General features: G+C 38.4%; 1 protein-coding gene across 3 annotated transcripts in view; it reads right to left on the bottom strand.

Moving 5' to 3' along the window:
- Positions 1 to 24,223, bottom strand: part of UNC5C (unc-5 netrin receptor C) — a 399,234-nt gene that overhangs the window by 115,769 nt on the left and 259,242 nt on the right. For all 3 annotated transcript variants that reach the window (XM_082611396.1, XM_082611395.1, XM_082611397.1), the window contains exons 3-4: positions 18,141 to 18,284; positions 557 to 660 (exon numbers count right to left, since the gene is read on the bottom strand). In XM_082611396.1, the coding sequence (XP_082467522.1) occupies positions 557 to 660; positions 18,141 to 18,284 (248 nt within the window). The remainder of the gene's footprint in view (positions 1 to 556; positions 661 to 18,140; positions 18,285 to 24,223) is intronic.

Here is a 24,223-nt window from a genome sequence, read left to right as displayed (position 1 = left end):
AGAAAATGAAAATAAAGAGCTAATGGAAAGCTTACAGGATGAAACTAACTGACATTCCTCAAACATGTTTTTATTCATGGTGTGTGGCTATGGCTTTTAGGTATGTCCATAAATATATCACAGAGCAGGAAATATATACGTGGAGTGCACAGGCTCACATACACACACACACACACACACACACACACATGCCTTTCTTACATTTTTTGCATAGTATCAAGAAAAATAATAAAATTGATGGCACATTATTAAGTCATACCACCTTTCTCAATGATTAGTGCCAGATAAAATAAAACAGTGTTTCTGATTTCTTACAAGACAATGACAAAATTAAACCAAGCTGCCTGTGGCTTTGTCCAGTGGGGCATTCTAATTGACTCCAAGTCATTAATCAGTTCCCAATCAATCTATTTTGCCAGTAGCAAGCAGTTAGGACTCCATTACCAACCATTCATCATGCCATACCCTAATTCACTGCACCATTAGCCATGGACTAGGCCTCTGTTAGAATAACTTAAGTGCCAATTGCTAAATGTGAAGAATTTTTGCTACTCACTTCAGCCACTGGGATCCCTTCTGGTGGTCGACACTGGAGCAAGACTTCCTGTTCCAAGGATACTTCCTTTCCCAGGGGTTCCTGCTCAAATGTCTTCCGCAGATCTGGAAAGCACCAGTAATAAAATATAAGACAAAACTAATTAACATTTATTCATTTATTGGAAGTACAATAAACATTCTGCAGCTTCTTATTTTATGTTTCTTTGTATTTTTTAATCATGTTAGTACTGTACCATAATGTGGGTGATTATATTCTGTGTACTGGAAATTATGAAACTTGGAGGCTATTAACTGTTCCTACTTTAATCTTCACTGGAATGCTTTGGAGATCCTCATTCTAACAATTAGTGAAACTCGTTCGTTGCATTTCCTTACTATTTCTTAATAATCAACTATAGTGATCACATTTTTAATCAAGAGAATCCCATTGTCATGATGCTTATTCATAAAGTCCCTTAAGTATATTCTTATTTTTTCTTTCTTCCCAATAGATAACTATTGAAGTTGTAATAACTCTGAGATCTTTTGATAAATAACTCAAAAGCAAGTTTCTGTTCAGAGTGAAAAACAGAATGCTGGAGTCCTGAAAGAATGCATAGAGCTTCTTGAGGTGTCTCAAACACAAGACAGGGAAAAGAGTAACTATTGGGATGAGTCCAGAAATATCTCAATATGTAATTATGTGGCCATTCTGCAATTAGAAGATTAAACAGTCATTTCTGCTCAAATATACCAAGAATCTAATTATGTATTTATATCAGCTGTCCCCAACCTTTTTGGCACCAGGGACCGGTTTCGTGGAAGACAGTTTTTCTACGGACCAGGGTCGGGGGAGGGTTGGCGGGGGAGGGACGGTTCAGGCGGTACTGCAAGCGATGGGGAGCCGCGGATGAAGCTTTGCTCACTCGCTGCCCACCTCCGGCTCTGCGGCCTGGTTCCTAACAGGCCACGGATCAGGGGTTGGGGACCCCTGATTTATATAGTTATAGTTGCTACAGCAATATGCAGTACAATTTTAAAAACTGCTATTGATGGACACGAAAATGTTAGAAACCAGTTTGTCATTTTAAACACCAAAGCTAAAAAGTACATGAGTCAGTCACAGAGCTTTGAAGCAGCATTTTTTTAAAGCAAAGCAAAAAAATTACTTCATATATGTACTCTTCAGCTCCTTCCCATTAAAAGTTATTGGAATTTTACCCAGTTGATTTTAGTAAAAAGTTAATGCCTCTTTCCTTTCATCCCATGTCCCCAGCAACGACTTCAGAATCTAAAAGCACCATTTCAGCCTACTGAACTAATGAGTGGAAATCTGAAGACTCTGGAGGTGTGTCTCTAATGTCTTTCAAGGAGCTATTAGAAAGCACCATTTGGAAAATGCAGTGAGAAAAAAATTCATTGTCATATATTTGCCATTTGGTTTAATTTCTTGGCAGAAGAAAACCTTCAAGAGCTTAGGGGTTGTGAAAAGATAACTGGATCTATGTGGGTCTGAAGTAAGACAAGAGACTCTACAAATGGTGACACAATTTCTGTCAGAAGGGCATTTCTAATTTGATTATCAAGAAATTGAGTATGTTGCAGGAATGAACACTTAAAATCCACAGTTATTAGAACTTGAAAGTTATCTAAACCAGGTCCTTATTCTACATATGAGAAACACATTTCTCAAATTACTCAAAGCCTCACAGCAAAATAACTGATGCTGCGTTAGAACCTGCTGATTTGATACATATTTTTCTATCCCACACATCCCTTCACATCTCTTTTGGTTGATTTGTGTCCTTTCAACAGAAAGATTAAAACTTCTTCTACTCTTTCTTTTCTCATATAGTAGCTTCTCTTTGTTTTTAATCTGCATTAAGATGAAATTTTGGCAAAACACCAAATATTAATAAAAGCAATAGCAGCAGTGAATAACTTTAATGGGATAAAATGTTCTTGACAGGGTATATCTTGTTGGTGAAAAATGATTCTAAAAAACTCCCATCTGATGCAGGGTAGGGTGAAGACCTAAAGACTGGAATTAGTTCTCAAACCAAATAACATATGACTCTCAGTTAAACTAACCAGCATATCACAAAATAAGGACTGAGAATTAGAAAGAGTGAGGCGCATATATATCCAAAGAGTCAAAACAAATTCCTTTAACATTTGTAAATTATCTCCTTAAGGTAGACCCTTTATTAGGTACTTAGGATGAAGATATGTAAGATTCAGAATCAAGACTAGAACGGTAAGCTGAGATCTATTTATGAAAAGCCTTCCTGCCATGCTAAGGAATGGCAAACCCTCAAAGGCTTTTAAGCAGAGGAGGGAGATAGGATGTCATATTGCCCTCGGTATGATTGAGGTGGTGGTGAAGAAGCAGAAGGTAGTTAGGAACCCATTTGAATAGATCGGGAGGGCTGACGGGGTCCTGAACTCAGCTAGTGACAGTGGACAGGAAGGGGAGAAAGCAGATTCTAGTAATAAATAGATCATACGTTGAGGAAGACCTAGGTATTTGGAGAGTGAGGAGAAGATAATACTATATTCTTAGCTACTGCAATTGTTAAGTTGATACCATCATTAAATGAAATAATACCAAATTGGGCAGGAAAGTGGTGAGAAAGATAGCAAATTTATTTTGGTACATGTTCAGTTTGGTGCAGCTGTAGGCTATTCAAGTGGAAAAGTCCAGTAGGTCCATATCATGATTTCTCAACCTCAGCACGACTGACATTTGGGACTGGATAATTCTGTTGTGAGGTTGCCCTGTGCACAGTAAGTTGCTTAGCAGCATCCTTGGGCTCTACCCAGCAGATACCAGTAGCACCCTTCCAAGCCATGGCAAAACAAATGCCTGCAGATAATGCCAGATGTCTCCTGACATGAAAAATCACCTCAAGTAGAGAACCACTGGTCTAGAGTTTGGAAAAGAAGGCCTGGTAAAAGATCTGTGCTTCATTGTCTGGGAGATAGCTGAAGCACTAGAAATAGATGACACTACCAGGGCAGGGAAAAAAAAAAGAGGACGCCAACATTCAAGAGGAAAACCTGCCTGCACGGGGCTTCCCTGGTGGCACAGTGGTTGAGAGGTCGCCTGCCGATGCAGGGGACACGGGTTCGTTCCCTGGTCCGGGAGGATCCCACCTGCCGCGGAGTGGCTAGGCCCGTGAGCCATGGCCGCTGAGCCTGCGTGCCCGGAGCCCGTGCTCTGCAACGGGAGAGGCCACAACAGTGAGAGGCTCGCGTACCGCAAAAAAAAAAAAAAAAAAAAAAAAAAAAATCTCCCTGCAAAAATGATATGGTGTGAGCAAAGACATCGGAGAAAAACCAAGAGACAAGTGTCAGAGAAGCCAAGAGGAGAATAAAGTTTTAAGAAGTTGGGAGGCCAACAGGACAAATGCAGCAAAGGACTCAGAAGGAGAAGTTTGGGGAATTTAGGAGTGAAGGCGCAGTAGAAGCCCAGCTGAGTTGAGGGTGCACAGGAGTTGGGAAAATGACCATCAGGAGAACTCCTACTCTTCTGCAAGATTTTATGGTGACGGAAGTCAGCAGCACCATTAAGGGAAGATGGGCTCGAATGGAGCAGGCTATAATTCTTCTTAGGATGTGGTACAGTTTTGGGCACAGTTTTCAAACTCCTGCCACATGAAGGCACACCTTTTGAGAATCCTCATTTCCTAACTGAGAATGGTGACCACACATCGGAGTCATGTACTTCAAAAGACAGGTTTAACTGAACCATCACTGAATACCATATAATTCTGTTGTTTTGATGTGATTTAATTTTAAACTCTATGTAAAGTTTATCTAATTTCTAAAATGATTCACATTTAACCCCCCACAAAGGAGTACTTCTTCCTGAAAAATCCTTTTCATTCCTGCCCAAAACCTCTTCTCTAGCTTTCAGCTTATGTAAAGAGCACAGAATATATTGTGCTGTCCAGCATGGCAGCTGCTCCTTTCATATGCCTCCACGGTACTCTGTAAGGGGGTGAGGAGCATTGTAAGCATATCCTTTATCATTCGGAGAGATGTGATAGAAGGCAGGCTGGATGACTTGCAGGCAGAGAGAACCCGAGGGTGACGAATGGATAAGCATGAAAAACGGACACTTGTCAGCTAGGAATTAGATGTAAAACAGAATGTTTTAGAATAATGTGGGCATTCCTGTCAGGAAAAAGATGAATTTTTTGCCCTTGGAAGACCTTTAGGATTCTACATTTCTGTTTTCTTTCCATTAGTTCTAAGGCTGCTACTAAAATAAGTATAAAGTCCTTTCATTATAACCTAGATTACTTTTGCAAAGTAAACTTGGCTTACCTCTGATTTAGTTATTGACTCCATCAATTAAAAGAAAAATCAGCTTTGTCATATGCATGCATTCGGAGAGATGTTTACTTAAGAACATGAATATTGGCTTACTAAATCCATACAGAGAAATCCAATTAGCAGATGTAGAATCAGACCTGAAACTATATGGACTTCTATTTACCATTTACACAGTAATCAAAGAAAGCCTTTTAGAATACACACGTGTGGTGTACATGGCATCTCATTTTTTATGGTAGAATTTTGATGCTGTCAATGAATTTTTTTGCACAATAACACTGTGGTTACAAATTATGTATGATGTGAAACCCACTAATTTCATGGCATTCTACAAACATGGATTCTGCTTTTTGACAATGTGGTCGGCAGAAAAGAAGGCTACCTGGGAGTTTGAAGACTCTGTGGCCTCACCTTCCTCATTTGTAAAATGAAAGTAAATGACGGGATGCTTTTAAAGGTCTCTTTTGTCATAAGGGCCTATGCCTGAGTAGACTAACATTTTAAATATGCATTTTAGGGGAAAACAGCCTATCCTTTGTGAAATAAGATAAGATCTTTAAGGATTTATACCAATTATCAAAGAGAAAAAATAGAAGAAATTATTTTTCAATAATCTAGGAGATGATGCATCTTTGAAAAGAGCAGCTTATATATTTTCCTCTTATGACAATCTTCATGCAACTTTCGTACAATTCAATATACAGGCATGGGTAAGAGTTAGAAAAATGGGATGATGGACGGATTCCAGAAGATTCCATATTAAAAATATCGGAAAATTATTTGTACAAATCCAAGGGAGCAATATAATATACATCACAAAAGCAGATGAATATTAAAGCTTTTGATGATTATCAATGGATTGAGAATTACTTTGACAAAACTAATTTTCTCTCTCCATGGAGAGATGGGAAGGAAATGCCTACCCAAAATAGCATGCAAGAAAGCCTGTCACACCAAAGCGCATATTTATGAAAGGGGCCCAAAATCAAGTTTCCTCCACAGTGACCTCCCTCGAGCATCTTTGCCTGACACCATCTGAAAAGGGTGAAAGTGGCCTACAATGGGAAAGTCGAGGCTGGACAGGTGGGAGCTTTGAAGCCCCTGTGAGCCCTGCTGATTAGGGAAGAAAACCAGGAGAAACTACCAGCAAAAGATCTCCCTATGGTGTCTAAGCAGGCAGGTTGCTGATACTATTGTCTTTGAAAAAGAAAATAAACAGGTTCTCACTCCAAGTTAAAAAAAAAACAACTTACATTTGTTAAAAATGTTTATTCCCTTAGCAATGCTACTTCATTATGCAGAAAGATTAGAATAAAATATTTTTTAAAAGACAAAATCTAGACAATGTGATAAACTGATATTATGAAGTTAAGAGTTCGCTGATGGGTATACTTCAATAGATTATTCTAATGGAAATTAAAGTCCTTAAATTCCATTGAGTAATAAGATATAAATGACATAGTATTACCTTATTAAGGTTGGGTGCTTTTTGTTTTAGATCTGATAGGGTTTTGTGAATATTAGATCTCATAGAGTTTTGTGAATATTAAAAGAGATATTGAATCTGAAAAGGTTTTGGAAGATTATGAAGCACAAAACACATGTAATAAATCATTACAACTATTTCTATTACTATTAGAGAGTGCTGGCATGAAAGATGATTACTCATCTGAGTAAATTTCAACATGTCATTCTCTTACACACTTGGGCCATTTGGTCTATAAACTATAGGATCTAATATTCCTTACTATTCTTATGGAATTTAAGGTTTATTGTTGAGTTTTTCAAACTGTGTGTCATGACCCCTTAGAGGATTATGGATTCAATTTAGGGGATTAAAAACCAGCATTAAAAATATGAAATGGAATAAACAGAAAATGTCAAGTGATCATACACAGTAGTATTATGTATGTTTATATGTACACACACACCCCTCTGTATATTTGTATGTATGAAGAGATGGGTATATGTTTATTTAGTGGATCATGACATAAACATATTTTTTATTATAGGTCACTGTGAAAGAGGTCTGAAAGCTCCTGCAAAGCAAGATAACATTGCAGCCAAGAGCAAGATCTTCAGCATGGACAAACCTGGGTTCTGGTTCTGACTTTACCCCTTGACTAGCTGTGTGCCCTTGAGCACACTGCTTAACCTCTTCTTACTTTAGTTTCTTCAGCTAAGAAATGGGTATGATAATAGTAACTATTTTACAGGGTTTTATAGGAAGAAGCACCTATAAAACTCTAGCATCATGCCTTAAATATAATATGTGCTCAAAAGATAGTAATCCCCACACCATTTCCCCCCCCCCCAGTATTAGTGAATTTTAGTATGCTATCCAAACATTAGGCATTATCATTGTTAGTCAGAATAATCATAAACAAGTGAGACAAAGTAATTACGAGCATGGGAGACTAATGTCACAAAGAAAAACTTAGGGATTACCATGCTGTGCTTGAAAAAATGCAGACTTCATAATCAGATTTGGCTCCAGGAATCCACAGTTTTTATTGGCCCCCAAGTGTGTTTCACACAGAGCACTAAAATCTGAGAACTACCGATTGATTGATTGATTATTTATGGAACACCCATGATATGCATGGCACTGTGCTAGACTCTGTAGGCAGAGGGAGAGAGAGGCCTGGGAGGCCGTGAGAACCAAGAAGACCTGCTTCTACACTGTGGCTCTTAAGACAGTGAGTCCTTGTTGGTGTTTCCCCAGTGTCAGTACTTACTTTTGTGCAGGTTGATGGCTGACATTGTCTAACACAGACACTGAAATTTCATATGTGTCTAGGGGACAGGCAGGTAACTTAAATGAAAGAGAGTTAGGCACAAGAATTATTTTTTTCTTAAAACATAGCACCAACCTGGGCTGTCTTAGGTTTTCCAAATTTTAATAGAGACATGGGTACAAAACCAATTCACTTAACTTTTTACTTGCTACTCAGCTCTATGCTGCCATATAGGAATGCAGGTTTGGTGGGCCACAGACCCCATATTTGACAGAAACTAGTAATCAATTCTTTTCATGCTCAATGAACAGAGGTAGTAAAAACATTTTTTAGTTTTTAAAATTCTGTTTTACTGTACTTTCAAAGTGTTCCTCTAGCAAATAAAATAATTCTATGGTCACATATAGTAACAATACTTGTGTTCTTAGAGGGAAAAAATGTGCCTTTCTTCCAATAATGATAAAAGGGGATAATTATGTTGTCATCGTAGAGTATAACTTATGCTTAAATCACCAAATCTGGCTGTTAACAGGAAATAACTGCCATGAACCACCCAGTATAGCATATTTTGGGAAAACTAGATTAGACTTCTGAGCTTTGAGCATTTATTAAAAGTGAAAAAGTCCTGACAATGCTATAGAACCCTAAAAAGTTTGCCATGGTATTCTTTTCCAGGAATAGAGTATCCTTGCTGGAATTAAAAAAAAAAAAATCATGAAAAAAAATGTTATATTCAGCAACTCCTAATGTGGTTTTTGAAAGGAAGGGACACAGTATATAAAAAATGTTGGAAGGAGTTTTCTTTTTAACTTGCTTTTTCTTCTCAAATATTGTAAAAGATAAAACAAAACAAAACAAAAATCCACGAACCAACCAACAAAAACATGAAGTTTCCACTATGGTTAGATTGCAAAGTGAACTATCACATTTCTGCAAACCTGTACAATGAATTGGACTGTAAAAAGAAAAGTTTAAAACTCAGATTTACCATTTCCTAAACAAGTGACTAGGGTAAGTTATCTAAAATTTCGTTTCCATGCTTCTGTTTCGTTATTTGCAAAATAAGGATAATAATAGATTCTACCAAAAGGACTGCTGGAGGCATCACGAAAGTTAACATGCACAGGGGCTTATAGAATTAGGCATACAGTAAGCATGCCATAAATGTTGGTTACTAGGACACAGGGTTTTTTAAAGACAAAAGAATGAAGATGAAAGATTTTTATTTTGTTCCTATTATTGTTTTGCAACCTCTTTTTACGTTTTAAAAAACTAATGTTTTTGACCAATCTTATGGATTTACCACAAACACTTTCATAATATCACAGTTATGGGCAGAGGTTAGAATAATTTGAGCAAATCAGCAGAAAGATTATCTGGCAATGGCTTTAGTTTTGCCAAGGCATGACTATCCCTTACTGCACCGGGTCATTTAAACAGAAATCCTGAGTAAGCAAAGTCCCTGCAAAGGGAAGTACAATTTCAGCCATTCTTCTTTATTTCTTGGCTTTGGGGCATTTATAGGACAAATATATTGTATTCAGATAGTTTTGCTAAAAGTTTTTTTAAAAAATAAATATTTTACAGCTAGAAATCCAAAGACATTCATTACAGAGAAGAGGAAGAAAAAAAAACATATAAGCTACCCTTCTATTCACATTGCATCTTTATTTTCAGAAAAAATGATTATATGTCATCAAAATATTTTTTAATGTATGTCTTAGGGGTAAATAATAAGAAACATGCCAACTTCATGGATGAGGAACCCGATATGTCAAAAAGTTAAGGCTCTTTTCTCAGAGTACAAAAAAAGAACACAATGATTGCAGACAAGCTTTTTTGCAAATAAGCAGTTTAGCCATAAACTTCCCATTTCATACAGCATAAAACATTACTTTACTGACATATTTTAGTCCAGTGGGTTACCAGCCCTTCCTATAGCACATTAGATGGATGATTTTTCCCAAACTATAACTTATGAGACAGTATTTTATCAATTAGATGGCTACCTCTCAGAACAAATATGAGCTATAAATGCCTATGGATTTGTGGAGCCTCCATGAATCTTGAGAACTTCTGTCTAAACACAAAAGCAAATAAGTTTGGAAAAATACAGACTGATGCAATCAAGTATGTGCTATGGTTTTTAATTTTGAAATAGGAACCACATGATGGACTAATTAACATAATGGTTGAGATTTATACGAAACAAGGAGACATTTATTGTTAAGAATTTTGTCTTGTTATCTAAAAATGTCTAAACTGTGCAATTAATCTCATCTAATTCAAAAACTGGCCTCTGTAACTTAGAGTGGGTTTACTGGGGACTTAAATGGTCATACAGGGGATCAAACCACAGCTCAGAAGTGTACGTTAGTAAACGGGCCATTTATTCTGGTGTGGTGGCAAGCTTGCTGAGCTCTACCGAGACATTGGTGTTAGGCTGCCAGATCCTGTCATGGTATAACCTAAGTCTTTCAGAACACCTGGTTAACGCAGAACACCTGCATTATTTGGTTAAACTGTATTTTTAATTTTGATTATGGCGAGTAGACAGGTAGGAAATGGAAAAGTAACATACAAGGCCACAAATAATGACCTCTGTATATATAAACTAACACAATAATCGACAAGATCACATATATATTTAACTGGAGATACTACTACCCCTGCTATAGAAATACTAGTTCATCTGTTCCTTTAAGATATTTATTGAGTTCCTACACAGTAGGAACTCAGGCATCACTGTAGGCATTCTGAATTCATGAGTGAACAAACCAAACAAGAATCTTTGCCCATGTGGATCTTACTTTCTAAGGGGCTGGGGGAAACAGACCACTAGTCATGAACATAATAAATAAGTATATAGTAGGTTCGAAGTTGATAAGTGCTATGGAGAAAATAAATAAGACAAAAGTGTAATGGGAATTTGAAGTGGGGGGACACAGGGGCAATCAGTTCAGTCTTTCTGATGTCCTCCAATTCCTTGGGTGGTAAAACATTTTTACTGAAACAACAAATCATTGGCATGAAATAGCAGCGTCACTTTGCCTTATTATATGCTGACAATTTAATTCAGTTTCATTCCATTGACTTACGTCTTCAGTTACTTAGCGCCAGCCACATCCAAGGCACTGTTTCTAGGCACTGGGGATATAATGATGAAGAAAATAAAGTGCCTGCTCTAGTGAAGCTTATATTCCAGTGGTGGAGCTAGTCAGCCTAAAAGATCATGAATAACGATGAAGAGAAATGCTCTCAAGAAAAATAAAGCAGGCTTGGGGTTAGAAGAGTGACAGAGTTGGCGACAGTGGGTGTTAGGTAAATTGGTCAGGGTTAATCCCTCTGAAGAGCTGATGTCTCAGCAGAAATCTGAATGAAAGAAGGAGGTGAGCCCACTGGTAGAGTTGGGGAAGAACGTTCCAGGTGGGAGGGAAGAGTCATTGCAAATAGCCTGTATCTGGAATGAGTGTATTAAACATTCTAAAAACAAACTGGTATAGTTGGAGCAGACCAAGCAACAGGAGAGAGGCAGGAACCCAAGGCCTTCTTTCACTTCTGCATTGTACATAATAGTGAGCCTATATCATTACGCATGTGGAAAATAAGATGTTTTTGTGAACTGCCACCTGACACAAAATCATGGTCACCTCCTCTCTTATTTGCATCCAGTGTGTTGGTTAAAAGCATGGACTCCTTTGCTGGTCTGACCTACTTCTCCATATATGAGCTTTGAGCTCAGACAGCTTTTTAAACTCCCTGTGTCCTCCATCTCCTCATTTGTAAAATGAGGATAATAACACCTGTCACACAGAATTGTTGCAAGTACTGAATGAGCTAATTCATGTAAGTGTTGGTCAAAGGGTACCAACTTTCAGGTACAAGAGGAATAAGTTCTGGGGATATTTTTGTACAGCATGGTTATTATAGTTAGTCATACTGTATTGCATAGTTAAAATTTGCTAAGAATGTAGAGCCTAAGTGTTTTCACCACACACACACACACACACATGCACAAACATACACGGTAACTATGTAAGGTGAAAAAGTGATTGAAACAGTGTATCTATTATTATTATTCTATAGCCCATCTGTCCAATATGAGCCACACATGGCTATGGAGCAGTTGACATGTGGCTAGTCTCAACTGAGAAGTACTGTAGTGTAAACACACCAGATCTCAAAGATTATTGGTTATTTTATTGAAGTGATAGTTTAAGTATAGTAGACTAAGTAACATATTATTAAAATTAATTCTGCCTCTTTCTTTTTACTTTTTGAAGAGTGGCTACTAGAAAAGTTGAAATAACGTGTGGCTGGCATTATATTTCCTCGTACACTGTTGTTCTGGACAGCATGCTAGACACTACAGACTCAAAGATGTAAACATGGCTTGGTGCAAACCTACACATGGCTCACAAGGTGGCTCTGATCTCAGGGAAAAGGATGAGTGAGCTATGAGAGGAGGGCAGAGAGGGCCACTCTGATCCTCCTTAATTCCCCTCAGAAACTATCCTATTCCAATCTGTAGTTAGTGGCCTTTGCACACATAACAAAGAGAAACACTCCTGAGGAACTATCCTGACATTCCCAGGAAGATGGATTGTCCGTGCACATAAATCCATTGTAACTACTGAATTGAGGAGAAGGGTGACCGTATACAGGGCTCCTCTAGCCTCAGGCTTAGGGACAAAATTACAGTCTAATTATACTTGAATCGGCAGAGAACTTCAACCTCTAGGACTGACAGCCCAGGCCTGGTACAGGAAGTGGTGAAAGAAGGAAAAACTTTTTAGTTTTTAAAGTTAACTTAGTATTGATAAGTTTCAACATGCACAAATAAAGTTGTACGAATCATTATCTCTGTTGTTATGACATTATTATCATACACTGAGCATTTGCTTTGTGTCTGGCACTATGTCACATGCTTTACAAGTTTATTCTAGTTTAATCTTAAAATAACCCTATCATTTTCATTTCATGGTTGATGGAACTAAGTCTCACAGGGGTTAAGTCGCTTGACAAAGGTCACACTAGTAAGTGATGGAACCAAGGTTTGAATACGTAAGTCCACCTGGCCCCAAACGTGTGCTCTAACTACTCCACTCTGCTACTCTTTTCCCATTATACCCACCATCCCCTGACAAAAGCAACCATGAACGACATCATCAACAATCACAACCAACATCAGCAACAGCAGCCAAGACATTTCCTGAAGGAAGACAGTGTCTGCTGACATTTTGCCTGAATTACGTTCTCCTACCTTAACACTCAGAATTCTCCCATTGGCCTATAACAAGGGACATTGGAAGAAACAACCCAATGAAACTGGCAGCCGCGTCACCATAAGGGTTCTACTTTGGACAGTCATTATAGTGTCCACTTGAGTCCCCTCAGAAGGAACTCTTCTCTCTGCAATGGAAGATGCAGCACCCACTAAGGACACCTGACACTACCCCCTGCTAAATGTGTTCGGTTCTAGAGCAGGCATATCATGTTCTCAGCTCATACCTGGCCGAATCCTAACTTTTTTCCGTTTCCTGTTTTCCCTCCACCCCAATTGTCTCACAAACTTATTTTTGCATTTTATGTAGTTTGAATGTATAAAACACAAGAAAACTTAAATGAGTGAATAGCTAATATTCATTTCTGCTTTATAAACTTCTGAAAATAGAGCTTTTTCATGAAAGAACTATGGGCCTCTCCACAGAACACATAATGAGCATAGATCGAATTAGGTGAGAGGTAATTGCACTTATTTAACTTTAGCGTCATGGTTACCTTTACCTGAGAAAAATTTAAACTTTAATTGCAGTTGATGTGACAGCCATCGGTCAGATATTACTGGGCAAAGCACCACAGCTCACTTGAAACAGAGCAAAACAGAAAATCTGCAACCTTCCTGCAACATCAGCAGATACTCACTTGGTAGGGATCAGTCCTGACAGAGAGAATTTGAAATTTAACTTTTTTTTCATCATGATGTAAATCTATATGAGTAAATCTTTATATATTGGATGTTGTTCCTTGGCCACACACATATATGAGTTCAGTTATTTATTTATGGAAGTACAAGCAAACCTCTCTTCAGTCTTAATACATGAAAGACAAAAACGTGCTATGGGCAAATTAATGCCTTACTAGAAGAAGAGTTTGTCTTATTATTGGAAAATGTCAAACTACGTATAAAAACTGTGAAGCAAATAGCAAAGTTTATGTAATATGTTGCAAAGAAAGATGAGGTTCTTACATGTTTTTAATTTTTAATGTGGTGAATAGGGTTATATAAAGATAATATTATAGGGCTTCCCTGGTGGCGCAGTGGTTGAGAGTCCGCCTGCCGATGCAGGGGACACGGGTTCGTGCCCCGGTCCGGGAAGATCCCACATGCCGCAGAGCGGCTGGGCCCGTGAGCCATGGCCGCTGAGCCTGCGTGTCTGGAGCCTGTGCTCCTCAGCGGGAGAGGCCGCAACAGTGAGAGGCCCGCGTACCGAAAAAAAAAAAAAAGATAATATCATATATGCTATTTTATTAAATACTATATATTGTTTATGTATACATATATAAAATTGGCACCACACACGAGTCATCATTTGTAACTATGAAGCCCTTAAACTTCAGCTTTTAGGCAAGCCAATTTAGTAGAGAGTGTAGATTGGCAATTTTAAATATTCATTATACTTGATATTAATGACCACATAGTAATGCAAGATAGAGTTTTATACCATTGTGCCTCTTTTGATTATAACTAGAAGCTAATTTTGAATTCATTTAATTATCTGACCAAAACAGTATGTTTTTTGTTTCTTTTTAAAATGTTTGAAAGTATGTTCAAGATACTTTCATAACATAGAACACAAAATAAAATTAATAACATAAAATCTTCAAGGTTCATGGTAGACAATTGTAGTGGATTACATACGTTTTCAGGACTGATCCCACCTGTTGGGAGTGTTGAAGGTGAAGGCTCCCAGCCTGTCCCTCCTGGACTTGCCCTCAGTTGAGAAGAGCTGACTTGACCTAGGTCATACAAGTTGGTGAGGGTGAGGAGAAAAGGATGGGCCCACATCCATTGACTAGTCAATGTTGGGGAGAAAGGTCTGCTCACCTCCTGTGCCTCAAGGTGGGACAACTCTGAAGGGCCGTCCTAGCTCCAGAGGTCCCTTTGGGGTCATCTTTTGTTGTACCTGTACGGCAGTTCAATTTCTCCCTCTGCCCATTTCTATTCCTCCACAGACGTTTTTCCGGAGAGCCCTCGCTAATACATTGCCCGCATGCGTGTCTCCATCTCAGAGTCTATTTCATGGAGAATCCACATAAGACAAAGAGAAAAATCCCTTTAGACATGCTCAGAGAGGAATGATTAATATAGAGCAAGTCTTTATAATTTTTTTAAATAAATTTATTTTATTTATTTATTTTTGCCTGCACTGGGTCTTCATTGCTGCTCGCGGGCTTTCTCTAGTTGCAGCAAGTGCAGGCCACTCTTCATTATGGTGTGCGGGCCTCTCACTGCAGTGGCTTCTCTTGTTGCGGAGCACGGGTTCTAGGCACACAGGCTTCTGTAGTTGTGGCACATGGGCTCAGTAGTTGTGGCTCGCAGGCTCCAGAGCGCAGGCTCAGCAGCTGTGGCGCACGGGTCCAGCTGCTCCGCGGCATGTGGGATCTTCCCGGACCAGGGCTCGAACCAATGTTCCCTGCATTGGCAGGCGGACTCTCAATCACTGAGCCACCAGGGAAGCCTTTTATAGTGGTTTTAATTCAACAAAATTTATTAAACATCTTTGATGTTCTAGGTGTTGTGCTAAGTACTGAAGATATACAGTTAAGCAAATCTGAATTAAGCAAAACTGATCTCAGAGAACTCTCTGGCATGAAACACAGACATTACGACAAGTGAATATAATTCAAAGGAGACAAGCCTGTATTAAGAGGATGGACGAACTGCTCTGAAAGGTTTGAGAAAGGAACACCTATCATTCTGGAGACTGATGAGGCAGGAATGACTTCACTAAGGACAACTGAAAGAAATCCTTCCACAGGCTCAGGCCTTTTGAATCATTCTCTCCTTTCTTTGTCTCACATCCCACATCTAACCTCTCAAAGAAAAGCTACTACCTCTGCCTTTAAATATATCTAGAATCCAGGTCTCACTGCTCCACAGCTTCTAATCTATGTACCCTAACATCTCCCACATCCACAGCCTCGTAACTGGTCTCCCTGCTTCTACTCTTGCTTCTCATGGTCTATTCTCAACACAGCATCAGGTGTTCTGCTAAAATGGAAGTCATGTCACGAATTCCTCTGCTGAAAACATTCCGAAGTTCTCATTTCATACTGTGGACCAAAGATGGTACACCCACAGGACCTAGGCCATCTCCACACTGCCCTCCTGTCCATACCTTTCTCAGCTCACCTAGGGGTCTAATCTCGCTCACTCTCTTCCAGCCACTCTGGCTAATTCGATCTTCTTGGTACCTGTCAGCACATTCCTGCCTCAGGGCATCTGTACTTATGCCACTTGCTGTCCCCTCTGCCTGACTTCCTCTCTCCCTTCTTTCAGGTTTCTTCAACTGTCAACTTCTTCTGGAGGCCTTCCCTGACCACCCTCCCCAGCACAACATACCCCCTTTTCCCACTTATCTTTCTTCATAGTACTTAATATCTTCTCTGTCTGTTTATTTATTTCATATAGAGTGTGCCCTTGCTCACCAGACATAAGCCTCCCGAGGGCAGGGATCATTATATGTTTTGATTCTGGCTCCATACCCAATACCTACAATTGTCCCAAGAACAGAGTAAATGCTTACTAAATATTTGTTGAATAAATGAGTTTTTACAAATAATGAAAGGAAGTAAGAGAAAGGCGAAGCCCTTCAGTATGAACAATAGCTGGAAAGTATAGAAATGGAAGTATTTCTAATCTAGTGTGACTCGACTGGAGACATTCTTTGGTCAGAGCTGAAAATTTAGGTTACTTTATGTAAACAATGAAATATGGTTGCTATGGGCTGAAATGTGTACCCCCCGCCAAAATTCACATGTTGAAATCCTAGCCCTTAGTACCTCAGAATGTGACTTTATTTGGAGATATGGCCTTTAAAGAGGTGATTAAGTTAAAATGAGGCCATTAAGGCCATACTGGTAGCCTTAAACAATATGACTGGCATCCTTATGAGAAGAGAGATTTGGATGTGGACAGTTACAGAAGGAAGACAGTATGAAGACATGGAGAAGATGACCATGTACAAGCCAAGGAGAGAGGCCTCAGAAGAAGCCAATACTTCCAGCACCTTGATCTTGGACTTCTAGCTTCCAGAACTGTGAGAAAATAAATTTCTGTTGTTTAAGCCACCAGTCGGTGGAATTTTGTTATGGCAGCCCTAGCAAACTAATACAGTGATATGTACCATTGTTAGAAATTTTGACTTTATCTCACGAGCCACTATAAAAATTTACCAGAGATGGAGGTGAGCAGAGCTGAGACCTGAGTTTTAGGAATCTTCTGAAATCTTGCATTTGTGGTAATATGGAGGAAAGATTAGAAAAGGGAAAAGACTCGAGTCATGGAGACTAACCGGGAAGTGTTTGCAACGGTTGGGATCTAGATCAAGCAGAAGGGAAGGAAGAGGCGAGAATAGAATTGGGGGAAGCACCAGAGCCAAAATTGTTGGGACTTAGTGACATATTACAGGTAAGGGACATTGACGTCAATGCAAATTGAAATTTAGTAAAATACAGACATGCAAAGGAATTCAGATAATAAAATTTACATGGGTTTCAGTGGTCTCATACTTGAGAAAATTTCTCAGTATGGAACCTAAAGACAGATTAAAGCAGCATTCATGCCGCTCAAGGTGTGAATAGTACTCGTTGAGAAAAGGGTCTGCAGAAAGAGCTGCAGACTACATTTCCTCCTTGGGGATAATATGCACATTAGCATTTTAAGGAATCTGGAAAGTTTTGCAATGAAGAAACCTCTTTAACTTTGTCCAAAAAAAAAGGTATTTCCCACATTTATTGATTATGGAACCTTTTGTGTGTGTGTGAGGCACCTTTTAACCTCTCCCTCAACACAAATACTCTAGAAATTAACACAGTTTGGAAAATAGTGGTGTATTCTGATGCACTAGAACAGTTCTAAAATAAACAGAGAAACTCTGTCTGGGTAATTTCTATTTCTAATAGCAAAACTAGTCAACACTGTCCTAACAAATTGGCAGAATAAACTCATGAAAGGAATATAGTTGGTTTTCCCATAGCCTAATTACTACCAGATTAAAAAAGAAAATTCAATCTTTTGAAAGTAGCACGAATTCTTTCACACCCATAAAGGAAAATTACTCAGTGCTTGAAACAAAATAAAATGATATTCTGGTGACCTAAAGGGAAAGTGTAGCTCAAATTCAGAAATCTGGGAGCAATTTTTAACCAGGGTTCTTTGACACTAGAGCACTTATGGTCTAAATTTTGCCATTTTCCATCAGTTTCTGGAATCCACAGTGTCCCTGCACTATGACTCACATGCAATGCGCACGTAGGCCTTCCGGCTCTTGGTGGTACCCGCCGAGCTCCAGGCTACACACTGGCACCAGTAATCTTCAGGCCCAAAGAGTTCTTCCACTTGCTGGCGTGAAATCTCAATGCTTACTTCCCGGACAATGAGACCTGCCAAGGCAAAGGAAGATTTAAGTCAGGAGAAGACTTGTATTAACAAAATACAAAACACCATACATATATTTTTCCTCCAGTGATCCTTCTTGATGCCATAGACCAACATCCTAGATATTGCCTCTTATCTCCTCTGATTTTCCTCTGGATCCAGTTACTTGTCCACACTTTTTTCATTCTCTTATTTGCTATTTCAAATCTTCTGGATTCACCAGATAATGAAAGTGGAGTTGGTCTATCACTCCACAGAATTACACCTTTCCCGTTATAGCATAACACTGACCCTCCACCAAGGTATCTTCCTCTGTGTATTGAAACAGTAACTTGAATTTAACATCTTCTAAGGATTCTATCTTAATTATACAGGTTGTGAGTAAGATACCCATATGCTGTACACAGCTTTACAGTAACTAAGTCTACCTAAATCTTTACATGAAATGAGAGAGAATGACCTGAAACTATAATCATAAGTATATAAATTGTCAATATATATATTTATATGCACAAATATGTGTATCAGTTTTTATTACATGACCTAGTACTTTATAAATATGTGGTGATTTTTTAAAACGAAGTCATTTTAAACAGCTTTGTTTATTATTAAGGCACATTGTTTTTCTTAAAAGAAATCCTAGCCTTAGTTAACAAACCTCTGCTGTTCTATCCAAAGAATGTATGACTTTAAGGTTTTCATGAGTAATGTTTTGAAAGCCCAACTGTTTCTCTATAAAACAATGTAATCAAATCCTGTTAAAAATAAAGTGGCTTCTAGTTAAAATGCTCAAATAATTGGAATTTATTTCGCAGTATTATGTAATCCTAAAATAACAAAAATTGAACTAAGAATCTGGGATTATCATTTTAGGGGTATTCATCCTGCAATATGCCTCTTTGAACGAGCAAGAAGGATTATCTGAACAATGTATGTGGGCAACTGCCAGTTCTCTTGCACATACTTCCAGCATGGAGTGTCTATTGAGAGAACTGGCAGGGGCACCATTTAGGGAGTAGGAGAATTTGCTCTGGGTCAAGTATGAGCACAGTAAGAAAAGTTAAATGTATTACTCTGTACTGTTTATTCATTCATTCATCCATTCACCAAGTATCTACTGAGTATCAATTATGTAGAACATATTGCACTAGGTACTTGTGAAACTCTGATGAGTAAAATAGTCATTGCCCTCCATGAACTTTTATTTTTGTGAGGAGGATACATAAAAGGCTCCAACATGAGTCAGGTTGATTAAATCCTATGGGGAGAGGGACAGGGCACATGGGAAGAAGTAGGAAAGGGAAGGAGGAGACTGAGAACCCAGGAGAAGACAACTGAGCACTGGACACAGAGAATACTAGCATGAGATGAAACTAGAGACAAGAAAGGGACTACTTCATATACATTCTTGTAAACCCGCAGTTCTCAAAGTATGGCCCACAAAACAGCTTTATCAACATCACTTAGGAACTTGTTGAAAATGCAAATTCCTGGGCTCCACTCCAGACTCAGTGAACAAGAAAAATTGAGAGTTTGGCCCAGCAATATTTTAACAAGCCCTCCAAGAATTCTGATGCATGCTACAGTTTGAGAACCACTGTTGTACACCATGTTTAGGATCTGGGATTTCTTTCTGAGAACCAAGTGTTTTAAGCAAGAAGATGACATAATCAGATGAGAATTTAAAAATATACATATATAAATATATATACTATATATATGATATAATGATATGTACAAGACATAAAGTTTAACTAGTTCCTAAAAGTTATGATATTTTAAAATGTTTGATCACAACTTCTTGGTATAAGTAACATGAAAGAGGTGTCATCTGGAGAGCCTAAAAAGGGGTATTCCAGTACTTACCCTCAAACCTAGGACATGTTCATATGGGTAAAAGCACTCAGGGAAATTAACAACCACCCAACAATAGTAGGTGCTGACCCACTGGGGGATAAACAGTTCTTCCTATCACAAGCTGATGGGAGTTGAGTCACAGAACAACTAAGTCCTTAGGTCCACTTGTGAGTCCCTGAACTGGAATGAAGCCCAGGAAAGTGGGTTTGATAAGCCCAAGGCACGGCAAAATCCTGATGGGGCGACTCTATTTACAAAAGTTTATTAAGTATTATTTTAACGTTTTGGAAATTAGTAACGTTTTTATGTTTATAGAATGATCCGTTTAAAAAGAATTTTCAAGTAACTGGCATATCCCAATCCCTCACCCTTCTATGAAAAGATTACTATATTATTTTAGCCAATGTCCAACCAATAAAACAAGTCTCCACAGTAAAAAACCAACTTATTAACAAATAGCACTAATTTCCTTCCTTTTTCCTGGTCCTTGCTTGGGCCTTTCATTTTCCTGTCTCATTGTAATTGTTCTCATTTTTCTGATATCTAGAAACCTGTGCAAAGGTGGGGCAGAGCCTTCCCTCCTCTCCTGCCTCCTTTCTTTTTACTCCACTCTCTGGTGTTTAATACTTTTGTCTGTTTTCCTTGCTTATACCTTCTCTGTTCATGCAGAAAGTCAGTTACTGGAAACGAAACTCTTCCTCTAAAGGTTGCTGCAGCCACCAAAGGGCGGATAAACCTGCAGTATTTCCTTAGCACTATAACGGTTCTTTCCGAAGCAGCAGCAATAGCAGCAACACACGGGCTCAGGGTAGTAAACCCGCATACAAATATTTTTTTTTTTTTTTTTTTTTTTGCGGTACGCGGGCCTCTCACTGTTGTGGCCTCTCCCGTCGCGGAGCACAGGCTCCGGACGTGCAGGCCCGGCGGCCATGGCTCACGGGCCCAGCCGCTCGGGCACGAACCCGTGTCCCCTGCATCGGCAGGCGGACTCTCAACCACTGCGCCACCAGGGAAGCCCCGCATACAAATATTTTGTGTCCCAAGATGATAACTTCAGGTTTCATTCCCCGCCCCCCCGCCCCCCCCCCCGCCACCTTTTACTTAAAGCAATTACAGGAAACCTAATTAAATGCTAGGAGAACTTCATGAGGGCCACTGTATCCTTTTGCCCTAAGAGGCTCATGGATGTTTCTACTGAGCACAAATCTAAATCCTTTTAAGAAGCCACAGACCCACTTGCTACAGGGATTATTCATCGTATGAATGTTCTGAATTGTGTGGCCCAGGCTCCCCATGGGCACAGGAGTCAAGCACACATGGATTTTTGTCTTCAGCTTCACAGATGCCCCATCCAGGAGGAGATGGATTAATTACAGCTCTGTACACTGGACATGCCACATGCCCAAAGTTTACACTCCAATGTGTGGTCAACATCACCAGAACCAGAAAAAACTGGAGCATGAAGTTATCTAAACACTTACATTTTAGAATTCTCTAGACTTAGCTGCATTATTCAGACTCTGAGTTACTCGGTTACATATCATCTTTTCATTACCATAGGTAAATTCGTTATCTGTGACATTTTGTTCATCAAACCAGAGGCTAGTGGTTTGGCTAAAAGTAGGTAATATCCTTTTTCTTTGAAAGTGCAATTTCCAATCTGCTTGAAGTCTTGAGATGGAAAAAGCAACCTGCCTTGAAATTTGAAATGCCATCAGCATTACTTCCAAGCAGGTTGCTTTGAAGAGCATTTGGGAACTTGAAATTGGTTTCAGGGTATTTAAGGGTGGGGGGAAATGCTTCGGTCTACAGGATTTACTCAAATACAAATGTGTATTTTCCATCCTGTCTGATAACGTCAAAGATTTCCCACCACTGTTCTTCCTTTAAGAGCGGCATCTCAAGGATGCATGCTGTTTGAAGTTTGCAGTGATTTGCTTTTATAATAGGAATCCTTGTGGTTTGGGATTCAGAGTGCAGCAAAGTAATTAGCATACTTTACCAAGGAGTCTTATAATGAGCATGAACATGTACTTGTTAATAGGGAGTTTCACATGATTTTAGAAATTCAGATGCAAATGCCACCTTCTGATTGGATCTTTGTGAGGCTATACATGAATTTGGCAATAAAATCTGGTAATTGACATTTATTCCTTATCTTTAGCGTAAATTTAACTTCATAATAGTCAAGCACCACAAATAGTGTCTTTCTAGAGATTATTATAATGTGATCAAAAATCCATGATTAATCCTGTTGCATAATTATTTAAAACAATATCCACATATTTCCCCAGAAATGTAATCTGCAGTGCTGTCAACAAATATTAGAAGTCCACTAATGTCAAAAATTATGTTGTTCCAGAAATGTAAAGATGTATAAAATATCACATCCAGCCTTGTGCTATTTATTTATCATGTTTATTAGGTGATACTCAAAAATCATGCATTATCTTAAAGATTTTTTAAATGTGCTCATCAAATCTGCATCTAATACCCCATGTATGTTTCACTAAAAAGCATCCTCACCTCATGTTAGACTTAAGTATTATGTGTGCCTGAGTTTCATTTCTCATTCCTCCCAATTACTTTATCTTTCATACACAAAGGGAAGTTTTGAGACACCATGTTGTGCAGACCTGGCAATTCTATTTCTTCCAGCACTCTCCCTATTGGAAGAAGAGCTGCAAAGGTGACTCTACCAAATCTCATTACAGTATATTCAAAGTTAGTACACAGATTGGTGGGAAATGCACAGAGCTGCAGGGAAGGATGTTCTGGAATATATTACATTTTATTGAATTAGTGTGGTCTCTTTTTCATGCTTTTTTCCAGAACTTAACCCTATTAGTTTTCACTAATATCTAAAATACGAAACATATCAGCTCAAGATGTCTTAATATAAATTTAACCACACAAAATGCTATCATTGTTTAAAAGGATGTCATACCATAAAAAACCTGATTGTTATTTTAGCAACTTATAACTCTTACTAAGATAATCAAAATATGAAAACTCAAAAGGTAGAACTTTATAATTAAGACATTGTTTTATGTTACATGAAGTCATTTGACAATCTTTAAAGTACATCAGGAAAAGAAGACACTGTAAACGCAAAATTTACCAACTTCTCTCTGAAATGTTTTCCTTGAATTTTTAATATAATATTTAATATATAAACAGTCCATCTAATTAACTAAAATTATTTTGTGTAATTGGGAATTGCAACTTACCAGTGTATTTGATTTATTATGAGTATAATTTTGTTAAAGTTACATTCACTATCTTTGTGATCAAGATGAATTTACCTAAAAGTCAAGGAATAACATGGCTGGGACTGAGTGGTTCAAGAGATTTGCTTGGAAGCATTTCATACCTAGGCCATTGACTTGATTACCTTTTATGTGATAGTTTCTAGTCACTTGGTTCTGGTTTGGCATTCTGTGTCCAATGGGGATTTGTGTTTTGTTTTGTTATATTTTTGTTTTGTCTAGAGCTGAGAAAAAATTATTCATTGGATTATGTATCTGGAGTGGGAAGACATCTAGTGCTTCTAGAAAGCTATATGACAACCATAGATAAATGCAGTCTTCCCCCCTGAAACTTGAAAATTTAATTGCAAGATGATATTAAAATAGAATGACAAATGATACTTACCCTGACAATGCTAACACTGTTTTTCCCTTTTCTTTTTAGGAGTGTCAGGTTTTAGATGTTACAGGAGAACCAGTGCTCCTACTTTTGATTTGACTTTCTAACCCCATCAAACCTAGGGCTGTAAGTATGAAGGATAATTGGAGTGGTGGGTATACGAAATATTTTCTCTTACTTATAGAGTTGTATGAATGAGTTGACAGAAATTAATCTTACCAGCTTTGGCCCATCATGTAATTCCAATTCTTGACTTTGGTGATGAAAAACCTATTGAATCTCTGTTCCAAGAAGCCTTTCTGAGACCAAAATGGGAACTAAAATGCTTTCTGTAATTAATCTCTTCTCATATGTCAATGTTCTTTAGAATATAAAGAAGCTATTCTGTGAAAACATGATGATGGCAATGTGTTCAGTCTGGAAGTACACAAAGCACATT

This window comes from Mesoplodon mirus (genome assembly GCF_964341445.2).
Source record: "Mesoplodon mirus genome assembly, chromosome: 2".
NCBI lineage: Eukaryota > Metazoa > Chordata > Mammalia > Artiodactyla > Ziphiidae > Mesoplodon > Mesoplodon mirus.
Note: the sequence above shows the minus strand (reverse complement) of the source record. Positions and strands in the feature narration are given on the sequence as shown.